At 40.5% G+C, this 24121-nt stretch overlaps 1 protein-coding gene and 1 pseudogene across 1 annotated transcript; one reads left to right on the forward strand and one right to left on the reverse strand.

Annotated features, from left to right (window-relative positions):
• Window positions 1-4090: 4090 nt before the first annotated feature.
• On the forward strand, window positions 4091-7019 carry LOC129462487 (lithostathine-1-alpha). The gene is made up of 6 exons (XM_055242514.1): window positions 4091-4117; window positions 4419-4528; window positions 5171-5289; window positions 5597-5734; window positions 6451-6562; window positions 6758-7019. Exons 2-6 carry the CDS (start codon window positions 4465-4467, stop codon window positions 6823-6825), a joined length of 501 nt encoding a protein of 166 aa, XP_055098489.1. The 5' UTR covers window positions 4091-4117; window positions 4419-4464; the 3' UTR covers window positions 6826-7019.
• A 13180-nt stretch (window positions 7020-20199) lies between these two features.
• Window positions 20200-22261, reverse strand: LOC129462933 (lithostathine-1-beta-like; annotated as a pseudogene).
• Between the last annotated feature and the right edge of the window lie 1860 nt (window positions 22262-24121).

The following is a 24121-nucleotide window of genomic DNA, read 5'->3' on the forward strand; positions in this document are numbered from 1 at the left end:
GTTAGCTTCCACATTTGAGCTAGAACATGTGGTATTTATCTTTCTGTGCCTGGTATTTTCCTGAATCTTTTTGTGTCTTTCATTTCTCTGAAAAAGTGCTGAGTCATGAGAAAGGGTGAGGAGGGGGCCCTAAGTTTCTGCTCTCCCAAGGATCCTCCAATATTTCCAGTTATTTGACCACATTGGTTTGTGACTTCAGGTCAGAACTGTGTTGTTAACATATGTTAAAAAAGTAATAAATAAATTGTGGGGTAGATATGGGTGCTTGATATCTTATATTTATTCACACTTTAAGCTCTTCTTATGGTGTCTCTGGCCATGGCCATGATGAATTTGTGGTTATTAAATCAGTCCTCAGAGGCCTAGATGGGTTGAACATGGAAATTACTTAATAAAAGAAATTCAGAAAGATAGTTGGAATAACAAAGTGACCCTAAAGCAAAACTGCTTGTGTTGAATATAGTTCCAATAAATATTTGCCATTTAGATTGGTTTAGTTAGTTAGTTCTTCTCTGACCCTCAGTCTCTTCATTTGTTAAATATGGTTCTTAATAGGACCTATATTATTAGGATGTCATGTGGATTAAGTAGGTTCCTCTTAGTCAGCATTAGAATAGTCCCTGGCACAGAGAGCATGCAATGAAAGTTTGTGTTAAATGGCCACATGCAGTGGCTCATGCTTATAATCCCAGCACTTTGGGAGGCCGAAGTGGGTGGATCACCTGAGGTTAGGAGTTCGAGACCAGCCTGGCCAACATAGTGAAACCCTGTCTCTACTAAAAATACAAAAATTATCCAGGCGTGGTGGCTTACACCTGTAATCCCAGCTACTTGTAAGGCTGAGGCAGGAGAATCACTTGAGCCTGAGAGGCAGAGGTTGCAGTGAGCTGAGATGGTGCCACTGCACTACAGCCTGGGTGACAGAGTGAAGATCCATCTCAAAAAAAAAAAAAGAAAAAAGAAAAAGAAAGTTTGTGTCAAATAAAACAGAGGTTTCCTGTGAAGCAGAAGAGGCTAAGTTATAAGTAAGTTTCTTTATGCCTGCAGAACACAGCAGACCAAGGAAAGTCCTGAATGCATCTTGTATTTCTTGAGCTCCTTTCCTCTCCAGTCTAAGGTTTGCAGACAGGCTTCTATTCGCATGCCTGCTAAGTATTTAAACGAGGAAAATTATTTCTCAATAATAAGTCTAAAATCTCTATTACAAGCATCAAAAGCAGAAAATACCTACTGGATGATGGCCAGTAGTACCATCTATCACCCACAGCCTTGAAACGTTCTAAGCCATATTAAGTCTTATCAAGAAATTGCCCCACCTGGGCACATATTAACCCTAATGTCCATGATACTTGTTTCTATCTATGAGAAAACTAACAAGGAATAGATGGGAAAGGGCTGAAATGAGCTTCTGGAAATCTTATAAAACTAGGTCAAAGGTCCTTGAAGATCCTCAGAAAAATAAGGAAAATATTAAAGGGATTGAATGTATGGCTTTCCTGAAAAAAGAATTTCTTTGGGACCAAGGCTGCTACCAATTTATGTCCTAAATTTTATTATCTTGCATGTGGAATTTGGCCAGTCACCTATGTAAGCAATAAGTGCAACTTCTCAATGGATTTACCACTACTGGGGACAATAAAGATTTTTATGGGAGTACTTTGTCAATTGTTATTTGTTTTGAATCTCTGTCTGTTTTATGTCTTCCTAGTTGTAACATATTTTATTGCGTATTTTAGAGTATTAGATCTTTTATACCTGGACAGTCATTTCTTGTTTGAAGTTATGTTAAATTTAGAAAAAATCTCATATTTAAAAACATTTATTATAAAGACATATGAATACATATGTTCATTGCAGCATTGTTCACTATAGTAAAGACATGGCATCAACCTAAATGCCCATCAATGATAAACTGGATAAAGAAAATGTGGTACATATACACCATGGAATACTATGCAGCCATACAAAAGAATGAGATAATGTCCTTTTCAGGGACATGAATGGAACTGGAGGTCATTATCCTTAGCAAACTAACACAGGAACAGAAAACCAAATACTGCATGTTCTCACTTATAAATGGGAGCTAAGTGATGTGAACAATTGAACAAATAGAGGGGAACAACACACACTGGGGCCTTTTGGAGGGTGGGACATGGGAGGAGGGAGAGGGTCAGCAAAAATAACTAAGGGTACTGGGCTCAATACCTGGGTGATGAAATAATCTGTACAACAAACCCCCATTACACAAGTTTACCTCTGTAACAAACTTGCACTTGTACCACTTAACTTAAAATTAAAGTTAAAAAAAGAAAATAAAATATTATGCCATAAAGTATTTTTATCTTAAATTTTTAAAAAATTGCTTGTTTAATTTTCACAAGATAAATATGTCATGGTACCAAGTATGCTGGACTCTTCCCTACTATATCTTTTGTTAATGGAAGAATATGTCGAATCTCCTATTTACAGAAAAAAATAGGAATCATTCTCTGGTTGTAATCATTTTAAAAGGCATAACTACTTTTTGTAAAAGCAGAAAAAAATTGGATTAATTTAACAAACACATATGAACCAGACAGTGAGAATAAACAATGTTAACATTTGTCATCTTTGTTTAATATCATTAGTTTTTGTTTTTGTTTTTATTTTTTGAGACAGTTTCCCATTCTATCACCCAGGCTGGAGTGCAGTGGCACAACCACAACTCACTGCAATCTCAACTTGCCAAGTTCAAACAATCCCCCACCTCAGCCTCCTAAGTAGCTGAGACTACAGGCACTGGCCACCATATCTGGATATATATACATATATATATACTTTTTTTGTAGAGATGGGGTCTTGCTACATTGTCCAGGCTGGTCTCCAATTCCTGGCTCAAGTGATCCTCTCGTCTCAGCCTCCCAAAGTGCTGGGATTGCAGGCTTGAGCCACCACACAAGGCCCATCATTAGTTTTTATATATTAAAAAAAAAACTTAAAATTGTTAGGCAAATACTATGAAAAATTGCAATACATATTCTTACCTTTCAGATTTTTATTTTTTAAACTGTATGAGAATTGATTAATAAATAAAATTTCGTATTCATCTGTCTTGTAAAACCATATATAAAGTTTATCAAATAGCTTATAACTTCTTGCAACTGAATTTTTGTATTCAGTGTTATGGCTTTGATACTAGTACAAGTTGAAATATAGATATCTACTTTATTCGATTTAAATTCTGTTTAGCATTTTATTGTATTTTGTTAATCCATTTGTCCCAATTCATATACTGATCTCTCTTTCTGTGAACATTCAGGTTAGTTTTTTCTTCCTAATTTTGCATTCTGATTGGCTTTTATTCCCTGAATTATAAATGACCATTCTATGATGATTCTGGTAAATATTCAATTTCACCACACAATCTTTGACTTCATACTAACAAGCAGTTGACTTCACACTAACAAGCAGTTGACTTCACATGGACAATTTCAATGAAGCCTGACTTCGTATTTAGCGCCTTTAAGCTTCCTTAGGCGTCAGCTCTCTACAATTCTCACATTGAGAATATCTGTATTTTGTTAGCTCAAACCTTGCTGGACATGTTAAATGTTTAGAAATATAAATTTAACCTACCTCTTGAGGTAGGTCTTGAGAGGTTTGTGAGCCTAAAAAGACATGGAGGAACCACTTAATGCCAAAAGCACATTGTTCTAAATTATTTGGAATCAGTTAATTCCTCCCCATCTCCTAGGCATGCCTGACACCAAGGAGGAACCTCTAAATTTACAGGGAGTAGAAGGAAATCTACTGTTCTCTGCTCCTCTCTGGGTTATTAGGGCACATGGGAATCCTCAGCTGTTTTCTGCTGAGCAAGAGCAAAGTCCACCTTGGACTTACACAGCTTGCCAAATTGTTTGCTGGAAGGGGACCTGAGTTGTGACCACTCCCAGTGTGTGCCAGGAAAAGGCTCCTACTGGTGCCAGAATCTCTTACTGTCAATGCCCTCTCCAGGCCCCCAAAACTCACCCCTTGCCCCCACCCCTTTTGCTTAAATGACGTGGTTCTTATCTCAGATCCTGATATAAAGCTCCTACAGCTACCTGGCCTGAGAAGCCAACTCAGACTCAGCCAACAGGTAAGTGGGCATTACAGGAGGAGGGCACCTCTAACGAGCACTGCATATCTAAACTCTTGGGGAAGATACAGCATGAGTTTCTGTCCAAGAGGTTTTAGCTGTAATGAAGCCTCAGATGGATCCAAAGTTGTTTTTCAGTTACTGAGTCTGTATAATCCCCACTCTCAAGAGAAACATTTGAAGGTATGGGTATCTCAGAGGACCTTCCTGGTCTCAGAAATTCTGAGCGGAGGTTTTAAGGAAGGTAATAGGTGCTTTGCTCTCCATCTCTCAGAAGCCCCTTTCCTGTGTTCTCCTGTAGAGATTGTTGATTTGCCTCTTAAGCAAGAGATTGATTGCGACTCAGCATGGCTCAGACCAGCTCATACTTCATGCTGATCTCCTGCCTGATGTTCCTGTCTCAGAGCCAAGGTAAGATCTCTTTTCCACCAACCAACTCTTTCTAGCCCTGAAGCCTTCACTCTATCCCCAAGCATGCAGGTCTACTTGAAAAAAAAAAAAACAAAACAAAAAGCAGAGTCACCATTAAGGGTTGTTTTGTGGTGTTTAGTGAGCTTTATTGCTGATCCCTTCACATTTATATATATCCACACCTCATTAAGGAGTTTGAGCTAGAATTTAAAATGACCCCTTATAAGCGACTGCCGCAGTTGGCATGAGTTTATCTGATTAAATTTATACATGATGGTGGATTTGGGGATGTCTGTGTGTAAAGAGTCACTAATAGGGTAGAGAACTGAAGACAGCGTGTGTTCAGGGAAACCAAGACAGGCTTGAGAAAGTAGAAGACTGAGTCCTTCAAGGCAGAAGAGCCTGAGCTCCAGACGTAAAAGGGAAACTGGAGACATGTTTCTTTGGCCTATTCATTCTGTTTTTTTTCCCTGATCAAAAAAACCAAAGAGAGAAGATGTAGGATGCAGGAGCAAAAGTGAGCAGTCGTCCCATAATAGACTGGATTCTTCTGTTTTATAAAGGAACCTCAGATGCTCCTACCTCCCCTTCAAGCCTTTTCCTTACCCTGAGAGCCTCCTTTAATTGTCTCTTGTTTTTCAGGCCAAGAGGCCCAGACAGAGTTGCCCCAGGCCAGGATCAGCTGCCCAGAAGGCACCAATGCCTATCGCTCCTACTGTTACTATTTTAATGAAGACCGTGAGACCTGGGTTGATGCAGATGTGAGTGAGGAGAGCAGTGTGGGAAGGGAGGCTCATGAAGGGAGGGGAAGCTGCCACTCTCCAGTGTGTTCAGTGGCTGCAATGAGATGAGACTGAACCCCTTGCTATACTATCATAAGCCCCAAACTTTCCAATCTACTTTATCCCATTATTCAGCACATTCCCAGCACAAAGAACCTGGTGGTCAGTGACAGCATCATCAGGGACATTACTGTGCTGTCCTTTTTCTCACCCATCCTCTTGGAGGACTCAGTATATCCCTCACGCCTTCCTCCTCCACTGAGTGCTCCACGTTCTTCTCCAACAGCTCTATTGCCAGAACATGAATTCGGGCAACCTGGTGTCTGTGCTCACCCAGGCCGAGGGTGCCTTTGTGGCCTCACTGATTAAGGAGAGTGGCACTGATGACTTCAATGTCTGGATTGGCCTCCATGACCCCAAAAAGGTAAGCTGCAGCCTTCTTTTTCTCCTAATGATCAGGTTTGAGAAGTAAGAAGGAGGTTCAAGTTCTGGTCTCTTAAATACCAGCTTTTGTCACTTTCCAGAAATCAGGCTGTTTACAGATCCCCTAATGTCCTGTGTAGCAAGGTGCACTGTAGATGATTGGAGATACAAGTGGAAGGCTGAATTTCCTAGGTGTCCTGGTCATTCATGAATAAACTTATTCTGTTTACAGTCAACAGAGCATCTTTATGCACCAACTGCTTACCTATTTTGTTACTGTCAGTGTCATAAGAGAGACTAGATTGCCAACTATATAGAAAAGGAGACTTGTGGTAAAGAATCTACTGCTGTACTGCTGGCATTTGGGAACCTGGTAGTATACTAAATAATATAATATATCAACAACTAATGGCTAATGCTATGCTGGTTATGAGGGTCCTGGGCCATAAAGACAAAAAATCAGGAACCACTTTTTAAGTGAGCTACTTTGGGTCTCTATGTCAAATTCATAACACTTATTTCTTGGTGAAACACGGTTAATGAGTTGGACAGTTCAGAAAAGAAGAAGTTTAGAGCAATAGCAAAGGAAAGGAAACAATACTTAGCAAGGTTTATTCTTCCCTGTGTCTTAGCATGTTTCTGAGTGTGCACACAGGCCCAGTGATTCCATGTAGTTTTGAGTGACCACTGCCTCTGTTCTGGCCCTTCCCCATCTAGAACCGCCGCTGGCACTGGAGCAGTGGGTCCCTGGTCTCCTACAAATCCTGGGGCACTGGAGCCCCAAGCAGTGTTAATCCTGGCTACTGTGTGAGCCTGACCTCAAACTCAGGTGAGAGGCAGAGAATCCATCCACCTGTTTCTGTTCTCTCCTGCTTAGCTCTATGGATGGAACTGGGACTGGGATAGAGGAAAGGTGAACTCCTCATTAAGGAAATGGATGTTTGGTTTTTGTCCTGAGTCCTAAAACCAGGAGGGTCATACTCTTTCTGGTCTCCCAATTCTAACTCTTGTCATTGACTTATAGGATTCCGGAAATGGAAGGATGTGCCTTGTGAAGACAAGTTCTCCTTTGTCTGCAAGTTCAAAAACTAAAGGCAGCTGGAAAATAGATGTCTAGAACTGATCCGGCAATTACTACGGAGTCAAAAATTAAACCAGACCATCTCTCCAACTCAACTTAACCTGGACACTCTCTTATCTGCTGAGTTTGCCTTGTTAACCTTCAGTACTTTTACCTACCCCAGTCTTTGGAACCCTAAATAATAAAAATAAACATATTTCCACTATTGTGCTGTCTCACTGTGTCTGCTATTTCCACAGCTGATGCCTGGGTGGTTGAGATGGGAGTGATTACAACAAAGCTTGCTCTGGCCTTTAAAAGTCCATCCACTTTTAAAGACTTTTAAAAAGATCCACTTTTAAAGACTTTTAAAAAGATCCACTTTTTAAAAGTCCATCCACATACGATGCATATTGGAATTCAGTATTTATAAATATATGTGGCTTTGCTTATGACAAGATTAACAAGATGGAGATTGACCAAAAATTCACATGCTGGCATATCTCAAAGATATTTTGCATTCAGTTCCAGACCACTGTAATGAGGGTAATATCACAGAAAAGCAAGTTACACGGTGGTTTTTTTTGTTTGTTTCCCAATGCATATAAGTGTTTTGTCTACACTATACTGTAGTCTATTATATAAGCAATAACATTATATCTAAAAAGAAATATACGTACTTTAATGAAATAGTATTTTATTGCTAAAAAATGCTAACAATCATCTGAGTCTTCAGCAAGTAGTATTCTTTTGCTGGTGAATGGTCTTGCCTCAACGTTGATGGCTGCTGCCTGAGCAGGGCAGTGGTTGCTGAAGGTTAGCGTGGCTGTGGAAGTTTCTTAAAATAAGACTACAATAAAGTTGGCCACATTGATTTGATTCTTCCTTTCGTGAGTGATTTCTCTATAGCATGTAATATTGTTTGATAGCATTTTTCCCACAGTACAGCTTCTTTTAAATTGGAGTCAGTCTCTCCAAACCCTGCTGCTTCTTTATCAACTAAGTTTATATGTTGTTCTAAACCCTATGTTGTCATTTTAACAACGTTCACAGCACCTTTGTCAAGAGTGGATTCCATTTCAGGAAACCAATTTCTCTGCTCATCCATAAGAAGCTGCTCCTTATCCTTTCAAGTTTTATCATAAGATTGTAGCGGTTCAGTCACCTCTTCATGCTGCATTTCTAATTTTAGTTCTCTTGATATTTCCACTACATTCACAGTTACTTCCTTCACGGAAATCTTGATCCTTTCAAAGTTATCCATGAAGGTTGGAATCAGCTTCTTCCAATCTCCTGTGAATAATGATATATTGACCTCCTCCCTTAAATCAAAAATGTTCTTAATGGTATCTAGAATGGTGTATTCTTTCCAGATGGTTTTCAATTTACTTTGCCCAGATCCATCAGAGGAATCACTATGTATGGCAGCTATAGCTTTGTGACATGTATTTGTTAAATAATAAGAATTGAAAAGTGAAATAACTTTTTGATCCCTAGGCTGCAAAACAGATTTTCTGTTAGAAGCAGGCATGAAAAAGTCATAAATCTTCTTGCATATATCTGTGTTCCTAGGTGACAAGGTGCATCATCAATGAGCAATAATATTTTTGAAAAATCTTTTTTCTGATACATAGGTCTCAACAAGTAGGATTAAAATATTCAGTAAACTATGCTATAAACAGATGCTCTCATCCAGGCCTTAGTGTCGCCACCTTTATTATCTTAGCTAGATTTTCTGGATAACTTGCTAAAGCTTCTCCATCAACACTTGCTGCTTTGCCTTGGACTTTTATGTTATGGAGACAGCTTCTTTCCTGAAACCTCATAAACCAGCTACTGCTAGCTGCAGACTTTTCTTAGGCAGTTTCCTCAACTCTCTCAGCCTTCATGGAATGTTGCTGACTTTCTCCAAGTCAGCAATAAGGACGTGCTTTTTAAATTATTTGTGTGTTCACTCGAGTAACACTTTTAACTTTCTTCAAGAACTTCTCCTTTTTATTCACAACTTGGCTGTTTGGGACAAGTGGCCTCATTTTTAGCCTATCTCAGTTCGGACATGCCTTCCTCGCTAAGCTCAATCATTTCTAGCTCTTAATTTAACTCAAATGATGTGCAATTCTTCCTTTCACTTGAAGAATTAGAGGCCATGGGAAAGTTATTAATTGGCCTAATTTCAATATTATTGTGTCTCTGGGAATAGGGAGGCCAGAGAAAAGGGAGAGAGCTGGAGAAGTGTCCAGTGAGTAGTCAGAACACATGCATTTATTGATTAAGTTCATAATTTTATATGTTTCATTGAAGCCCAAAATAATGATAATAGTAACATCAAAGATCACTGATCACAAATCACCACAACAGATATAATAATAATAGTAAAGTTTTAAATATTGCAAAATTACCAAAATGTGACCCAAAGACTTGAAGTGAGTACACGATATTGGAAAACAGCACTGACAGACTTGTTCAATGTAGAGTTGTCACAAACCTTCCGTTAAAACAAAAACCAAAAACGCAGTATCTATCAAGCACAACAAAACGAGGTATGCTTGTATTCACATAAACCCAGTTCAAGTTACAGAAGTGATTGTTGATGGTCTACAGATGGCTGGAGTATTTGATATTCATGAGATATTTGTGTAGTTACGGTCTGAGGATGTCGCATCTTTGCTCCATACGCAAATTGAAGCCACGACGGAAATGGGTAATTTAAAGAAAATGTTCAGATCTAGAGTGCTGAATGCATAGTGGAATAACCTAGAGACCTGGAATCCAGCAACAGTTGTTACGAGGCTCTCCTTGAATACATAATAAATCAATAAATAGTTAAAATATCCAGGCATACTTAGTTACCTCCTTGAAGATTGTATCTCCAGATACAGTCAAATTCTGAAGTTCTGAGTCTAAGGTGTTTAACAAATTAATTTGGTGAAGACCCAATTCAGACAATAACACCATTCATATCAATAGTACCATTACATGTGATTTGATAAAACAATCCAATTAAAAAACACAGGTTTTTCCATTAAAACAACCACCACAATAACAAAATCAAGATCCAGTTATGTGTTATCTATAGGAGATCTGGCTTAAATTTACAGAATTACTAAATGTTTTCTTTCAAGTCTTTGATAGTTTTATCTCTTAAATATAAATCTATATTTCATTTTGAATCAATCTCTATATACAGTGTAAGAAATAGAACCAAACGCATTCCTTAGCATATAGCTATTTAGTTGCTCCAGCACCATTTGCTAAAGGATATTCTTCCCTCTTGAATTTCCATGATACAGTTGGCAACAAACAACTAACTATAAGGCTAAAAGTTTATTTCTGAAATCTGCATTCTATACCACTGATAATTCATGTTTGTCATTATGACAATTCTACACAATCTTTATTACTTTAGCTTTGTAATAAGTTCTAAAAATCTTACTGGGTATATACACAAAGGACTATAAATCATGCTGCTATAAAGACACATGCACACGTATGTTTATTGTGGCACTATTCGCAATAGCAAAGACTTGGAACCAACCCAAATGTCCAACAACGATAGACTGGATTAAGAAAATGTGGCACATATACACCATGGAATACTCTGCAGCCATGAAAAATGATGAGTTCATGTCCTTTGTAGGGACATGGATGAAACTGGAAACCATCATTCTCAGTAAACTATCGCAAGGACAAAACACCAAACACCACATGTTCTCACTCATAGGTGGGAATTGAACAATGAGAACACATGGACACAGGAAGGGGAACATCACACTCCAGGGACTGTTGTGGGGTGGGGGGAGGGGGGAGGGAGAGCATTAGGAGATAAACCTAATGCTAAATGACGAGTTAATGGGTGCAGCACACCAACATGGCACATGGATACATATGTAACAAACCTGCACATTGTGCACATGTACCCTAAAACTTAAAGTATAATAATAATAATAAAAAAATAAGTTCTAAAAATCTGAAACTGTAACTGTAATAACTTGTGTTCTTTACCAAAATTGTTTTGTCTATTCTTGACTAATATTGTTTTGGCTGTTCTGAATTTCCAGATGAATATTAGGATCAACTTGACAATTTCTGCAAGAGGCAGCTGGGACTTTGATGGGGATTAAGACAAATCTATAGGTCAATTTAGAGAGTACTTTCACCTTAATATTTCGTCCCTGATCCATGAACACGAACTCTCTTTTCACTTATTTAGTTCTTCTCTACTTTCATTTAACAATGTTTTGTAGTTTCTAGTGTACAAGATTTGCACTTCTTTTAAAAATTTTTCTTAAAATGTTATTTGTTTTGATATTATTGTAATGACAATGTTTTCTTGATATTATTTTAAATTGTTTATTCCTACCATATGGTTTTTCCTAGAGAATATATCTTGTGTGCTCGAGAAGGATGTGTATTTTGCTGACATTAGGTGAAGCATTCATTCTATATATGTTTGTATGGTTTAGTGAATTTAGAATATATTTAAAGTGTTCTACTTTCTTGTTGATCTTCTAAGTGTTCTACCCATTAATAAAAGTGTGCATTGAAGACTCCAGCTACTACTGTTCAATCACCTATTTCTCCCTTCACTTCTCCCAGATTTTGCTTTATGCATTTTGGGACTCTGTTGTTATTTGTACAGGTATCTACAATTATTACACCTTTCTGAAAGACTAACCGCTTTGTCATTATAAAATGCTCCTCCTTTCCTCTAGTAACACTTTCTGCTTTAATGTCTAACATGTCCAGTAACATTTTTTGCTTTAGTGTCTAACATGCCTGTCGTTAGAACAGACACTTCAGTGTTCTTATGGTTGCTGTTTGTATGACATATCTTTTCCTGATTTTTTACTTTCAAACTACTGTATCTGTTTCATGAAAGGGCCATATATGTGAAGCAACTGGCAAATGAAGGAGGAGATGAGAAGAGAAATAACAAAGCAAACAAATCCAGTTTGTCAGTAAGGGGTGATTTATTAGAGAACTTACAGACAGAAGTGTGGTCTTGGTGGCAGCAAGACAGGTAGATCTCTGAACCATAACTTCCCAGGCCCAGTGCACATACACCATAGGGAAAGGGGGTGCATGCTTTCTAGGGACAATTAAAGGCAACCTTCCAGAACAAGGAAAAATGCTGTATGTGTCATAATTTGTAATTTGCATGATAATATTAAGGTTGCTTTGCTCTAAAGGAGAGATTTAGAGTGGGTGCATATTCTTGCACCAAAGACAGTAAATAAGCCAGTCACGGTGGCTCACACCTGTAACCCCAGCTTTTTGGGAGGCCAAAGGAAATGGATTGCTTTAGATAGGAGTTTGAGACCAGCCTGGGCAATATGGTGAAACCCTGTCTCTACTAAAAATACAAAAATTAGCCGGATTTGGTGACATGAGGTGTGCCTGTCATCCCAGCTACTGAGGAGGCTGAGGCAGGAAGATTACTTGAACCCAGGGGGACAGAAGCTGCAGTGAGCTGTGACCATGCCACTGCACTCCAGCCTGAGTGACAGGAGTGAGACCCTGTCTCAAAAAAAAAAAAAAAAGGAAAGACAGTAAATAAAGAATCAGGAGGTATTCTTGGGACTGGAGTTAAGCAGAAGTCAATACAGCAGATTAGCATCCAAGATAGAGTCACTTTTGTCTCCATACTCCACAGCTCTAATCAGGCTCTTATAATCTCACACACCCACTTGCTCCACATGGTCCCTGAGCTGGGGATAGGGTAGGGTGGGGGGCGCTGCAGTCATTTTGATAGTGTGTGTAACACGTTACATCAATTTGTTTTTACATGTAAGCAGAGGCTACAGCAGTAATATGAACAACAGGTGATGATACCTATGCTACGTATAAGAAACAGAATTAATAATGCCTTTTGCCACCATGTTCTCCTGGAGCCAAAAAAAAAAAAAAAAAAAAAGAGGAGAGCCTTTGGGAGAAAGGGTAGAGTCAGAAAGAAAAGGCAGTTATTTGTTCATGCGTGTCCTGTAGGACTGAAGTTATATTGCTGGAATTATTAAGAATTTTATTATTATTATATTAATAATATTAAATATTAATATTATAATAGTAAATAATATTATAATAATATTAAATTATTAAGAATATATACACAGCATTCAGCCTTCATAATGGCACAAGTCCCCCCTTGTGCACCATTAAAACATCTATTGCTGAAAAAGCAGATTCACATGCCTTCCGTTTTTTTTTGTTTTGTTTTTTTTTTTGAGATGGAGTCTCGCTCTGCCGCCCAGGCTGGAGTGCAGTGGCGCGATCTCGGCTCACTGCAAGCTCCGCCTCCCGGGTTCACGCCATTCTCCTGCCTCAGCCTCTCCGAGTAGCTGGGACTACAGGCGCCCGCCATCGCGCCCGGCTAATTTTTTTGTATTTTTAGTAGAGACGGGGTTTCACCGTGGTCTTGATCTCCTGACCTCGTGATCCGCCCGCCTCGGCCTTCCAAAGTGCTGGGATTACAAGCGTGAGCCACCGCGTCCGGCCGCCTTCCGTTTTATACTACAAAGCAGAGGAAACATTCGTCAGTCAGACATTCCATAAAACATTTAGGTAAAGGAGACACAACTACTTTACATAAAACCTGTTTATAGATTTTAACTTTCATAATCCTATTAACCTTTATACTTTTATATTCTAGGATCCAGGAACTTCTTTTCTCCATCCCGAGACCATTTTACTTTTTTTCTGTGGAAAAGGATTTGGGTTCAGAGACTTAGGCTGTTTAATGTTGGGGGGAGAGGAGGGGCTCCTTTTGGTCCACTCAACCTTCAATCCTGTTGTATGAAGACCTTTGTTTTAATTCTACTAATTTCCATTTTATTCTTTCCATTTTTTAATAATCATCTAAAGATTTTCACCCTGCTGCCTGAGTCCCATGTCTCTCCCGTTTCTTTCTCCTCTCAGTTTCATTCCTATCAATGTTTTCTTCATTCACTTTGTTTAAGATTTGTTTACAAATGTCTACCTTTCCGAGATGAGTCCATTCACTCTCCCTCCTGCCTTCCCCCATTCTCTTGTTAATAAACTTAGTGTTTTTATTAACATCTGTGAGACCCATGAGAGGAAGCTCAGACAGCAAATTTGATAAGGCTTCTTGAACTGTTATTTAACTCTGCAGGAGTAAAGTCACATGAGGTTCCCATGTAGAAGGGGTCATCTTAAACACAGCATTTACCCTAACCTAAGTAATGGGCATACTCAGTGGCGAATATCCCTGTCATCATAAAGCCAGGCCCATGTGGCTTTCATAGAAAGCATATCAACTGCTTCATCTAAAGTGCTTTACTTGGCATTTATAGGGAGAGCTGAACAGCTCCTTTCCTCAGGATAAACAGATCTCACAATGGCTTTCATCCAGTCCATCAGGCTGGTGGTTCCCTCGGGATTTACCTCGTGTGTCTGGATAATTTATACCCATTTGCAATTGTTCAATAGTGAGTTGTGGGTCCTGCATTAACCCAAACATGCTATTTCACTCTGCAGCATTTGAAAACAAAGATACTGCTCCTAAATTAGTTACTCTCAGAATCCATTTATTTCAGTTTTCTCAAAAAGCTAATGATGCTGATCTGCAACATGAAAAAATTCTTTCACACTATATCCTCTTGTTTCAATAGTTACTGGTTGTTCTTTCTCTCATATTGACTATCTTTTTGGTAACCACTGGTCTGAGGTACTTTCTTTTGTCCTGGAATAATCTTCCCTTTTGTGGGTAGCTTTGAGGTTAGTGGCATGAGCTCAGACAGGCCCACATCAAAATTTGTTCCAGCCTTAAGTTCCAACCCAGCACTCTCTTTTACTTTCATTTTAACTATTATATATTGCAATAACTAAGAGATTGAATATTTTACTTTTTGCTTATTAGTTTTCATTTTCTTATGCATCCAGTGAATCAACTCCCTGGAAATGCAAGGTATTGGAATGTGAGAGTGCTTGCTGTTGTGCCTTCAAAATGTCATTTTCCATTTCAATCAACCCTGCTACTTGCGGATTATATGGCATGTGAAATCTCCAGTCTGTATCTTTTTCATGTACCCAATCTTGGACATCATATCCAGTAAAACGCATGTCTCCATTGTTATCAATGCATGGAGGGTATCTATACATGACACTGAATTTTTCCAAGCCCTTAATAATGGTTGTTTGGTTTGCCATTTTTCTAGGGAAGGCTGCAACAATCTCTTGGCAGTATCTACACACCTTAGTGCATGCTTTTGTTCCAAGATGCCTGACAGGGGTCTGATGTAGTCTATCTGCCAGGTTCTTACAAGAGCAGCTGTCCTATGTGTGTATGTGTATATATTCACCTTGTTTCTGTCCAGGTGTTTGTGGGACATGGCAGGGTCAGTTCATTACTCTCACCACTAAATATGCATAGTAGAGGGGCAATCTTGTTCCCTTTGCTATTTGTCAGCACACTTCTGCAATGTGATGCCCACTGTGTTTATGGACCAATCAGCTAGTTCAGATAATTGCAAGGGAGCTAGTGTTCTAATTTTTGCTAGAGTATCAGCTTCCATGTTTCCAGGAGGTGAATCTGACTGTTGTTAAAACATGATACACAATTAAGCTTGCAGTGAGTTCTTGCAGCCTTTCCCAAACGTCTTTCCACATAGCAGCTCCCCATAAGGCTTTCAAAGCACGTGTCAGTCATCTTGGGCCCATTGGGCAAGCCAATTGTATGACCTTTAAATACTGCCCAATTATATGTACAGAGAACTATAGGCAGTGGCTCATGGGTACAAACGAACCATGCACCTCAGAGTTCTTCCCACTGCTTTGCTACATTCCTATCTCAAACCAGATAGTATCTGTCCATGGTTGTACAGCTACTGCCATCCATATACAAGGATTAGCTCTTGTCCATTGGAGCACCAAGCATTTTCAGGAATGGGGGCTGTGCCTTTGTGCACTATTGGAGGCATCTCCTGTGAGAGTTCCTCAATAAGGGCAGCACTGGTCCCATCGATAGCATTGGCCCCATATATGGCACTGGCTCTAAAATAGCATGCAGTTCATTCCCAAGGGACTCATGGAGAAGGCACTATGTTGTTGCAGGGACACATGCCACTTTTGTAAAGTGGAGGCTTGGAGAATAGCTGATAGAGGTCTGGGACACAACTCTTCTACCCAACTGATCCCCTCAGGCCTTATGTTCGCATGCAAAGACTTTGGCACCTTGGGAAGGGACGACCTAAGGCTTGTGCCTGAGCCACTAATATTTTAGCCTTCTCAAATGCGTCTTCTTGTTCTTTATCCCAGCAACAACGAGATCCCTTCTTCACTAGTCAGTATAGAGCATGAAAACATTGCGCTAAAAGTGGAATGAAAGCCTGACAATATTCCAAAAGACATAGGGAACTTTGCAACTGTTTAACTGCTTTAGGCATGGCAAACTGTATTTTATCAATGATTGTGCCTGGGATAAGGCATGTCTTACCCAACCAAGTGACCCCTAGGAACTGCTCAGCCAATCCTGGTCCTTGTGTCATTTGTGAATTGATGGCCCATCCTCTGGATTGGAGAAGAGTGCACAATGCATGGAGGTGCTGCTGTAGCAATAGCGAGTCTTCAGAAGTTGGCATAATACCATTGTTATAATGAAACTGTTTAACAGCAGGTGGCAGTGAACACAAAGTTAAATCTCTGGCAATCATTCCATGAGAAATAGTGGGGCCGTGGAAATAACTCTGGGGCAACACTTGGAATGTCCATTGTTTGCTGTTCCAAGTAAAAGCAAATTGGTTCCATGAGTCAGGGTGCAAAGCGCTATTTTGGTATTATTTGCTGTATCACTTAGATTATGTTAGGCTTAGTGATGTGTGTCTCTGGAACCATCTTATTTGGTTCCTGGTAGTCTACTCTCATGTTCCAGGTGCCATCAGTTTTTTTTACTGGCCGTACAGGACTCTAGAAAGGACTCTGGAACGGCCACATAACATTAACTTTGGCCAGCTCCTGCATGGTGCCTGTCATTTCTTTTATCTCACCAGAAAGAGGGTATTGTTTCACATTAATAAACACAGTGGAGGAGGAAGGTGTACCCGTTCCCATTTTGCTTCCCCTCTTAAAATAGCTTTTACCACCCAAACTCATGGGCTAATTCCCTCATAGACATTTGTAAAGTGCATTCTAAATGGACGTCCTTACTGAAGGTGTTTTATGGAATAAATGAGATAAAAACATAATAAGTGGGGGTACTCTGCCCAGTACAAACGACGAAAGGAGTTTGTTTCACTCAGATTGTTCACCCCCTCTTAACCATCCACAGCTGCTTACTTACCAGGATGTCTCTTTGGGTTTCCATGAATTATGGTGCATTTTTCACCTATGTCCACTAAGGCTAAGCCTTTCTGCTTGTTTTTTGGACTTCAGTAGATTGTGAGATCCACGTGGGGCCTGTTTGCCCCCTATTGCTGGCAGGTGGAGGCAACAGTCTCTAGGCTGGGGAGGAGTCGCCCCTGGAATGCAGAGATTGGGGTTCTTTTATGTGAAGTTTCCTCTTCTACTCCCTATTATGGTGGGGCACTAGGAAGTAGTCTAACATGTTGATCAGGTGCCAGGTTTTTCCAAAGGCCCACTAATATGGCATTGTGTTTCTGATCTATTTTTTGTCTTCTACAGCTGAGATCAGATCATACCATATCTGCTTCCTGGTAATCCTAACTAGGCCATTCATTCCTCCCTTTTTTAGTCCGGCAGACTTGGCCTCTCCTTCTCCACCCCGCCTCCCCACCACCCACCTTTTTTTTAGTAATCAGACAGACCTTATCTCTTTCCTTTTCATTTTTTCCAAGATTAGCTACAGCTTCCTCATGTAATATATATCTTGTCCCACAAGAGGGCTTAAGAGGCATAGGAAATAACCATACCAATTCCAGAGGTGGTGGGGACAGGGCAGCTTGCAACAACTTATTATTATTATATATATATATTTTGCCCATGGTAAACATGGCCTTATCTGGTCCTGCAAATTGCTGGGCATAGATGGCCTGAGCATGACCAACTCCTTTAAATTGGTCCTTGTTACCTCCAGAGTTCACCTTACCAGAGTTTGACCCGGAAAGTCCCCTTCATTTGGCCAAGCCTCTGTCACAGCCAGGATAATGTGGTCTATAAGACTGTGCTTGCTCTCAACAGTTCCAGCACTATGCAACGCTGTCTCAAAGTGGATTGGGTGGTTACAGTACTCATTTTATCAGCTTCACTTTCTGCTAAGGAAATGCCACTCACACTAGGGTTTCTTAGCTGCATCATCCATGTGGCTCAGCTGTCTATTGGCTGCTCTTTGAAAGTTTTTGCTATGTTCAATAATTCTGCCAAGGTGTAATTTTGGACATTGAAGTTTCCTGAAAAGGCTGTCCATTACTACCTGGCTGCAGGTGTTGGGCTTTTGTTTTCTGTTGCGTGAGAGGTCTTGCTCTCAAAAGGGAAGGATAATTCTCCTCCTCCTCCTGAGGTATGTCTTCATCTCACTCACTAATTGTTTCCTAAGGACAACAAGTCTTATCAGTCCAGTCCAATTTAGGAAGAACGGCTTGCACTTTTGGCCAACACAGCTTTCTCCCACCTAACCATACAGAGCAGCAGGCTAGGGGTTCCAGGTGAGTATCCTGAGTTTTGAGCTTATCTGCCAGACTAGATGCAAACATGGACGCAGAGGTCCTCATATCCTTTTCTAACGGTAATTCTTCCTCTAGTCTTAGTACCTTCATCTCAGCTGCTAACTACACTTCTGTGGCCATTCCCACAATCCGTAACAGTGACCAACCCTCTGTCTCAGCCACCTGGTGAACTTCCTTACAGTGAGCTGTAAAACTTTCTACTAACAAGCATTCTAGACCCTCCAGCATTTTCAGGGCAACCCTGTACTCACGCGATGGTCCACAGGCATCTAGCAAGTAGCCAACACCACCCCACATAGATGAGGGGGGCCCGCCAGGATTTCCTCCACATATGTTTCCTGCCTTTTGCCCATACTTTGGTTCCTGGACCCCTATTGACTGACTCCCCAGTTGTTTCATAAATGATCATATATGCAAAGCAACCACCAAACACAAAAGGAGCAAAGAAACTAAAGAATGAGGCAGAACAGTCCAGTTTGTCAGTAAACGGTGATTTGCTGGGCTATGTATAGACAGAAGCGTGGTCTTGGTGGCCACAGACAGGGAGATCTCCACACAGTTACTCCCTGGCCCCAGAGCTTATGTACCACAGGGAAAGAGTGCACATGCTCTATAGAGACAATTAGAGGCAACCCTTCCAAACAGACAAGAATGCTACGTTCAGTATAGCCTATAATTTGTGCAAAGACCTCAAGATTGTTTTTATCTAAAGGCAAGATTTCTAGTAAGTATATGTTCTTATCCTAAGGACAGTAAATAATGTAGGAATCAGGAAGCATTCCCAGGACTGGGGCTAATCAAAAGTCAACATGGCAGATTAGCACCCAAGATGGAGTCACTTTCATCTCCACAGTGTCTTTGAATCTAAGTCAATTTATTCATAGCTTATAAATAGATTTTGTTGTTGTTGTTGTTTTAATTCAGACTGACAATATGTGCCTTTCGATTGCATTGTTTTATTAAATCCCAGGTAATAGTATCATTGATGCTGTTGGTGTGATGGACTGAATGGTGTTCCCACAAAATTAATTCATTAAAGTCCTAATATCAGTACTTCAGAATTTGACTGTATGTGAAGATAGGATTATTAAATAAGTATGCCTGAGTATTTCATTAATCTAATTTATTATTCATTTAGCTGTTCATTCCAGGAGTGCCATTTAACCAATATTCCTGGCCACCAAGCCTCTAGTCATTCCAACACCAATGCATTCAACACTGTAGGCCTGATAATTCTCAAATTATCACTTCAGTCATAGCTTCAACTTATATAACCAAGCACAGATGTTCCCTCCTCAGACCACAAGTATGTGAACCCCTTTAGAGTACCAAACACTCCAGTCACTTGTAAATCAACAGTAATAATTTCTCTGACAGTAGGTCCATGGAAATATGTGGGTGGTGAGTGAAATCCTTAACTTCTTAACCTTGTCATAAGCAAGGCCACCATATGTTCATAAACCCTTGAGTCCAACATGCACAATATGTGGACAAAGTTTTTAAAAGTGAATGGGCCAAAGCAAACGCTAGAGTGCTACAATCACTCCCATCCCAAGTACCCAGGCATTAGGTGGGGAAATAGCAGACACAGAAGACAGCACCATGGGGAAACATGTTTATTTTTATTGTTTAGGGCTCCAGAGATTGAGGTAGGTAAAGATACTAAAGGTCATTGATGCAGAGAAGAGATGATCCGGATTGATATGGAGAGAGATGGTCCAGTTTAATTCCTTTACTCCATAGTAACTGGTAGACTAATTCTAGACGTCCATTTTACAATTGCCTCCAGTATTTGAGCTTGCAAACAAAGGAGAACTTCTCCTAACAAGAATCATCCTTCCATTTCTTGAATCCTATAAGCCAATGAGAAGATTCAGACTGAGGGGATCAGAATGTATTACCCTCCTGGCTGCAGGACTCAGCAAAAATAAAGAGGAAACGCTCCACTATTTCCTAAATGAGGAGCTCACCCTTCTTCTACCCCAGTCCCTGGTCGATCCTCAGAGATAAATAGGAGAGGATGGCAATAAGTGTGTGGATTCTGTGCTTCTCACCTGAGCTTGAAGTCAGGCTAGCACAGTAGGCAGTATTGGCACAGCTTGGGGCTCCAATGTCCCAGGATTTGTAGGAGACCAGGGACCCACTGCTCCAGTGCCAATGACAGTTCTAGATGGGTAAGGGCCAGAACAGGAGTAGACGTGACTCAGAAAGAGATAGAAACACCTGGTTTGTGTTCGCACTCAGAAACAGGTCAAGACATAAGACAAGAATAAACCTTCCTTTTTCTCTAAGTGTCATGTTATTTCCTCCACATTTTCTCTAAGCTTCTTCTTTCTTGGAATGTTCACCTACCTCTCTGTGTCCTGCCAAACGATAAGTGTTCTAAATTTGCCACAGGGAACCATGAAACCTCATTATTGAAACTGGTTCCTGGTTTTTCTTTCCTGAGGCCCCAAAAGTTCATATCCAGCATAGCATTAGATGGCCATTAGTTGTTGATATATTATTTAGTATACCTTGCAGTTCCCAATTGACAGCAGTAGATCCTCCTCTATTCTCTTTTTCTATATGGTCTACAAAAGGCTCTTCTATAACAGAGATGATAACGCAATAGATAAGAGGTACATAATAGATACATAAAGATGCTACCTTAGAAGTAGACAGAATGAGTTTATCCGTGAATGCCTGAAACACAGAGGACATTCAGCCTTAAGCTCATCTCTAAGAACCTATAGAGAACCTTAATATCCTTTACATTATAGGATTTATAGAGAGGTTGCTTTTTTCATAATATGGTAAAAACTGGTGTTTGAGGTGCCAGACATCGAACCTCTGTCTTCCCTCTGGAACCTGATAATCAGGAGGTAGAAGATGCAGCAGACTGAGCCAGTGGGGGTCATGGAGGCCAATCCAGACATTGCCATCCTTGGTGCCACTTTCTTTAATCAGTGAAGCCAGGAAGGCACCCTCAGCCTGGGTGAGCACAGACACCAGGTAACCCAAATTCACATTCTGTTGGTAGAGCTGTTGGAGAAGAAATGGAGCACTCAGTAAAGGAGGAAAAAGTAGTAGCAGTAGGAGCCATAGGCATTGGTGTCTTCTGGGCAGCTGATATGGGACTTGGGCAACTCAGCCTGGCCCTCCTGTCCTGAGAAAAGAGAGACAATTAAGAAAGACCCTCAGGACAAGGCAAAGGCTAAAATATGAGGTAGGAGCTTCTGAGGATTCTTTATAAGAAGAGAAGGATGCTATAGGTCATGAAGTGATTGGTCACTTCTGCCCTGCTGCATCTTACCTGTAGTCTCTCAAGATGTCTTTGCTCAAGACAAGAGCACACAATGAATAGGCTCATGAAAAGTGTCCCCATTGTCCCTTTTACTTCTGACTTTTTCTTCCTTGAAGGACTCAGGCTTCTGCCTTTCTCAAGCCTGTCCGGTTTCTCTACATACAAAGCTCCCCTCAGTTCCCCATTCCACTAATGACTGTCTACATACAGACATCCTCAAACCCCTCATCATGAGTAGCGTTAATATGATAAATCAATGCCAACTGCAGTGGTCACTGATAAAGGGTCATGCTAAGTTCCATCTCCAACTCCCTAGTGAGGTGAGAATGTTTTTGAATGGGATGAGATCAGCAATAAATATCACTGAACAACACAAAACAACCCCTGAACTTGACTCTGCCTTGTCTCAAATGAACTCATATGCATGAGGATGGAGTGAGGGCTTCAGGGATGGGGTTGTGGGATGTGTGGGGGAAAAATCTCACCTTGGCTCAGAGACAGGCACATCAGGCAGGAGATCAGCATGAAGCATGAGTTGGTCCGAGCCATGCTGAGCAGCAGTGAATCTCTTGCCTAAGGACCAAATCAGCAATCTCTATAGGAGAACACGGGGAAGAGGGTTTGAGAGAATGAGATCAGAGCACCTATTACCTTCCTTAGATCCTCCTATGAATTCCTGACAGCAGGAAGGTCCTCTGAGATATCTATATTCCCAAATATTTCTCTTGAGAATCTGGAAACTATACAGACTCAGTAACCCAGAATAACTTTGGCTCCTACTGAGTCTTCATTACTGCTGACACCTCTTGGACAGATAATGCTGTATCTTCCCCAAGATTTTAGATTATAGCCTTGTTAAAGGTGCCCTTCTCCTCTAATGCCCACGTACCTGTTGGCTGAATCTGAGGTGGCTTTTCAGGCAAGGTAATGGTAGAGATTTATAACAGGGTCTGAGAGAAGAGCCACAGTATTTAAGCCTGGGGTGGAGCAAGGAATGGGAGACAGCGGTCCTACAGAGGGCATTGACAGTAAGAGATTCTGGCATCAAGAGGAGCTCTTCCTGGCATATCCTGGGAATGGCCACAGTTGAAGTCCCTTCCCCTAAACTGGAAAACTTTCCAAGTTCAAGGCAGACCTTGCCCTTGCTTAGCAGAAACTAGATGTCCTATCCTGTAGCCCTGAAGATCCAGCAAGCAGCTGAGACCTTCCAGGAATCTTGGCAGCTGGTATACAGGCTAGGCCAGAAGTAGTAGGGGCAGAGAGAGTGAGAACCTGGAGTAGGGCCGTCTTTGAGACACAGGGACAAGGGAGCTGCTGAATGGTTATGGAGCATCCCTGTTTGGAGCAGTGGGACAAATAGAGTTTACAATATTGGTAACTTAATTGACTTATCCAATACTGCACTATGGAAGAAAGTGGAGCTAAAACTCAATTCTTCTTTTTTTTCTCCTTCTTATTCTAATATACTGTTTTTGTTGTTGTTGTTTGTTTGTTTTGGTCTGTGAGCACCCTCCACTTGCAGGTTCTGTCAGTCCGTGTATGGTCAGTACTTCTGCACTGTCCATTTCCTGACAAAACCACTGCCTGCATCACCCTGTTATAACCTTCATGTACTTCTCAAACCATTCATGCATTTCAATTTGACTGTCCCACAAGTAGCTGAAAAGCCCATGCTTTTCTTCCTCTGTTGAGCACCCTTTTAAGACGATCAAGATCACTCTCTGTCTTTTGCAAAAGGAGCTCCAGGTTCTTTCTGAGAGTCTCCCTTATTGGATTTGCTGGCTTGCCTTCTGATCCTACCATCCAGTAGAATTTCCTATTGGTTCTTTTCAACATTGGCATTTTCTCTATTTAGCCAATTAAAGAACACAATAGGGCCAGAACTAAGAATTTTCCTTCATGTTGTCTCCTTAGCATAGATTAAAATAGCCTTATAATACACCAAGATCTGTTCATTAAAATTTTAGAGGTACCAGGTCTTTGATCTTTGGAGAAGGTGATTATAACTCACAAGAGGATTCCAGACTAATCCCCATATATGTTTTTCCCCTGTAAAGTCAGTTTATTAGTTTAACTTGGCTGTGTGACAAACTTTCACTCTCATTCAGGTTATTGACTGAATTCAGTCCCTTGTAGTTGTAGAGTTGTAGCACTGAGGTTCCCACTTCCTTGCTGGCTATCAGCTTAGGTGCCAGTCTCAGCTAGATTCCTTGGAACAAGAACCCCTCTGTCTTCTAAGCTAGCAACAGGACAGTGAATTCTTTTTGACCTTTGAATTTCTTGACTTCCCCTTATGCTGCCAATCAGAGAAAATTATCTGCTTTCAAATGGCTCCTGTGATTAGACTGGGCCCCTCCAGGAATCTCCCAAAACCTCCTTTCTTATTGATGCAAAGTCAATGAATTAGTA

Source organism: Symphalangus syndactylus, chromosome 14 (assembly GCF_028878055.3).
Source record: "Symphalangus syndactylus isolate Jambi chromosome 14, NHGRI_mSymSyn1-v2.1_pri, whole genome shotgun sequence".
NCBI lineage: Eukaryota > Metazoa > Chordata > Mammalia > Primates > Hylobatidae > Symphalangus > Symphalangus syndactylus.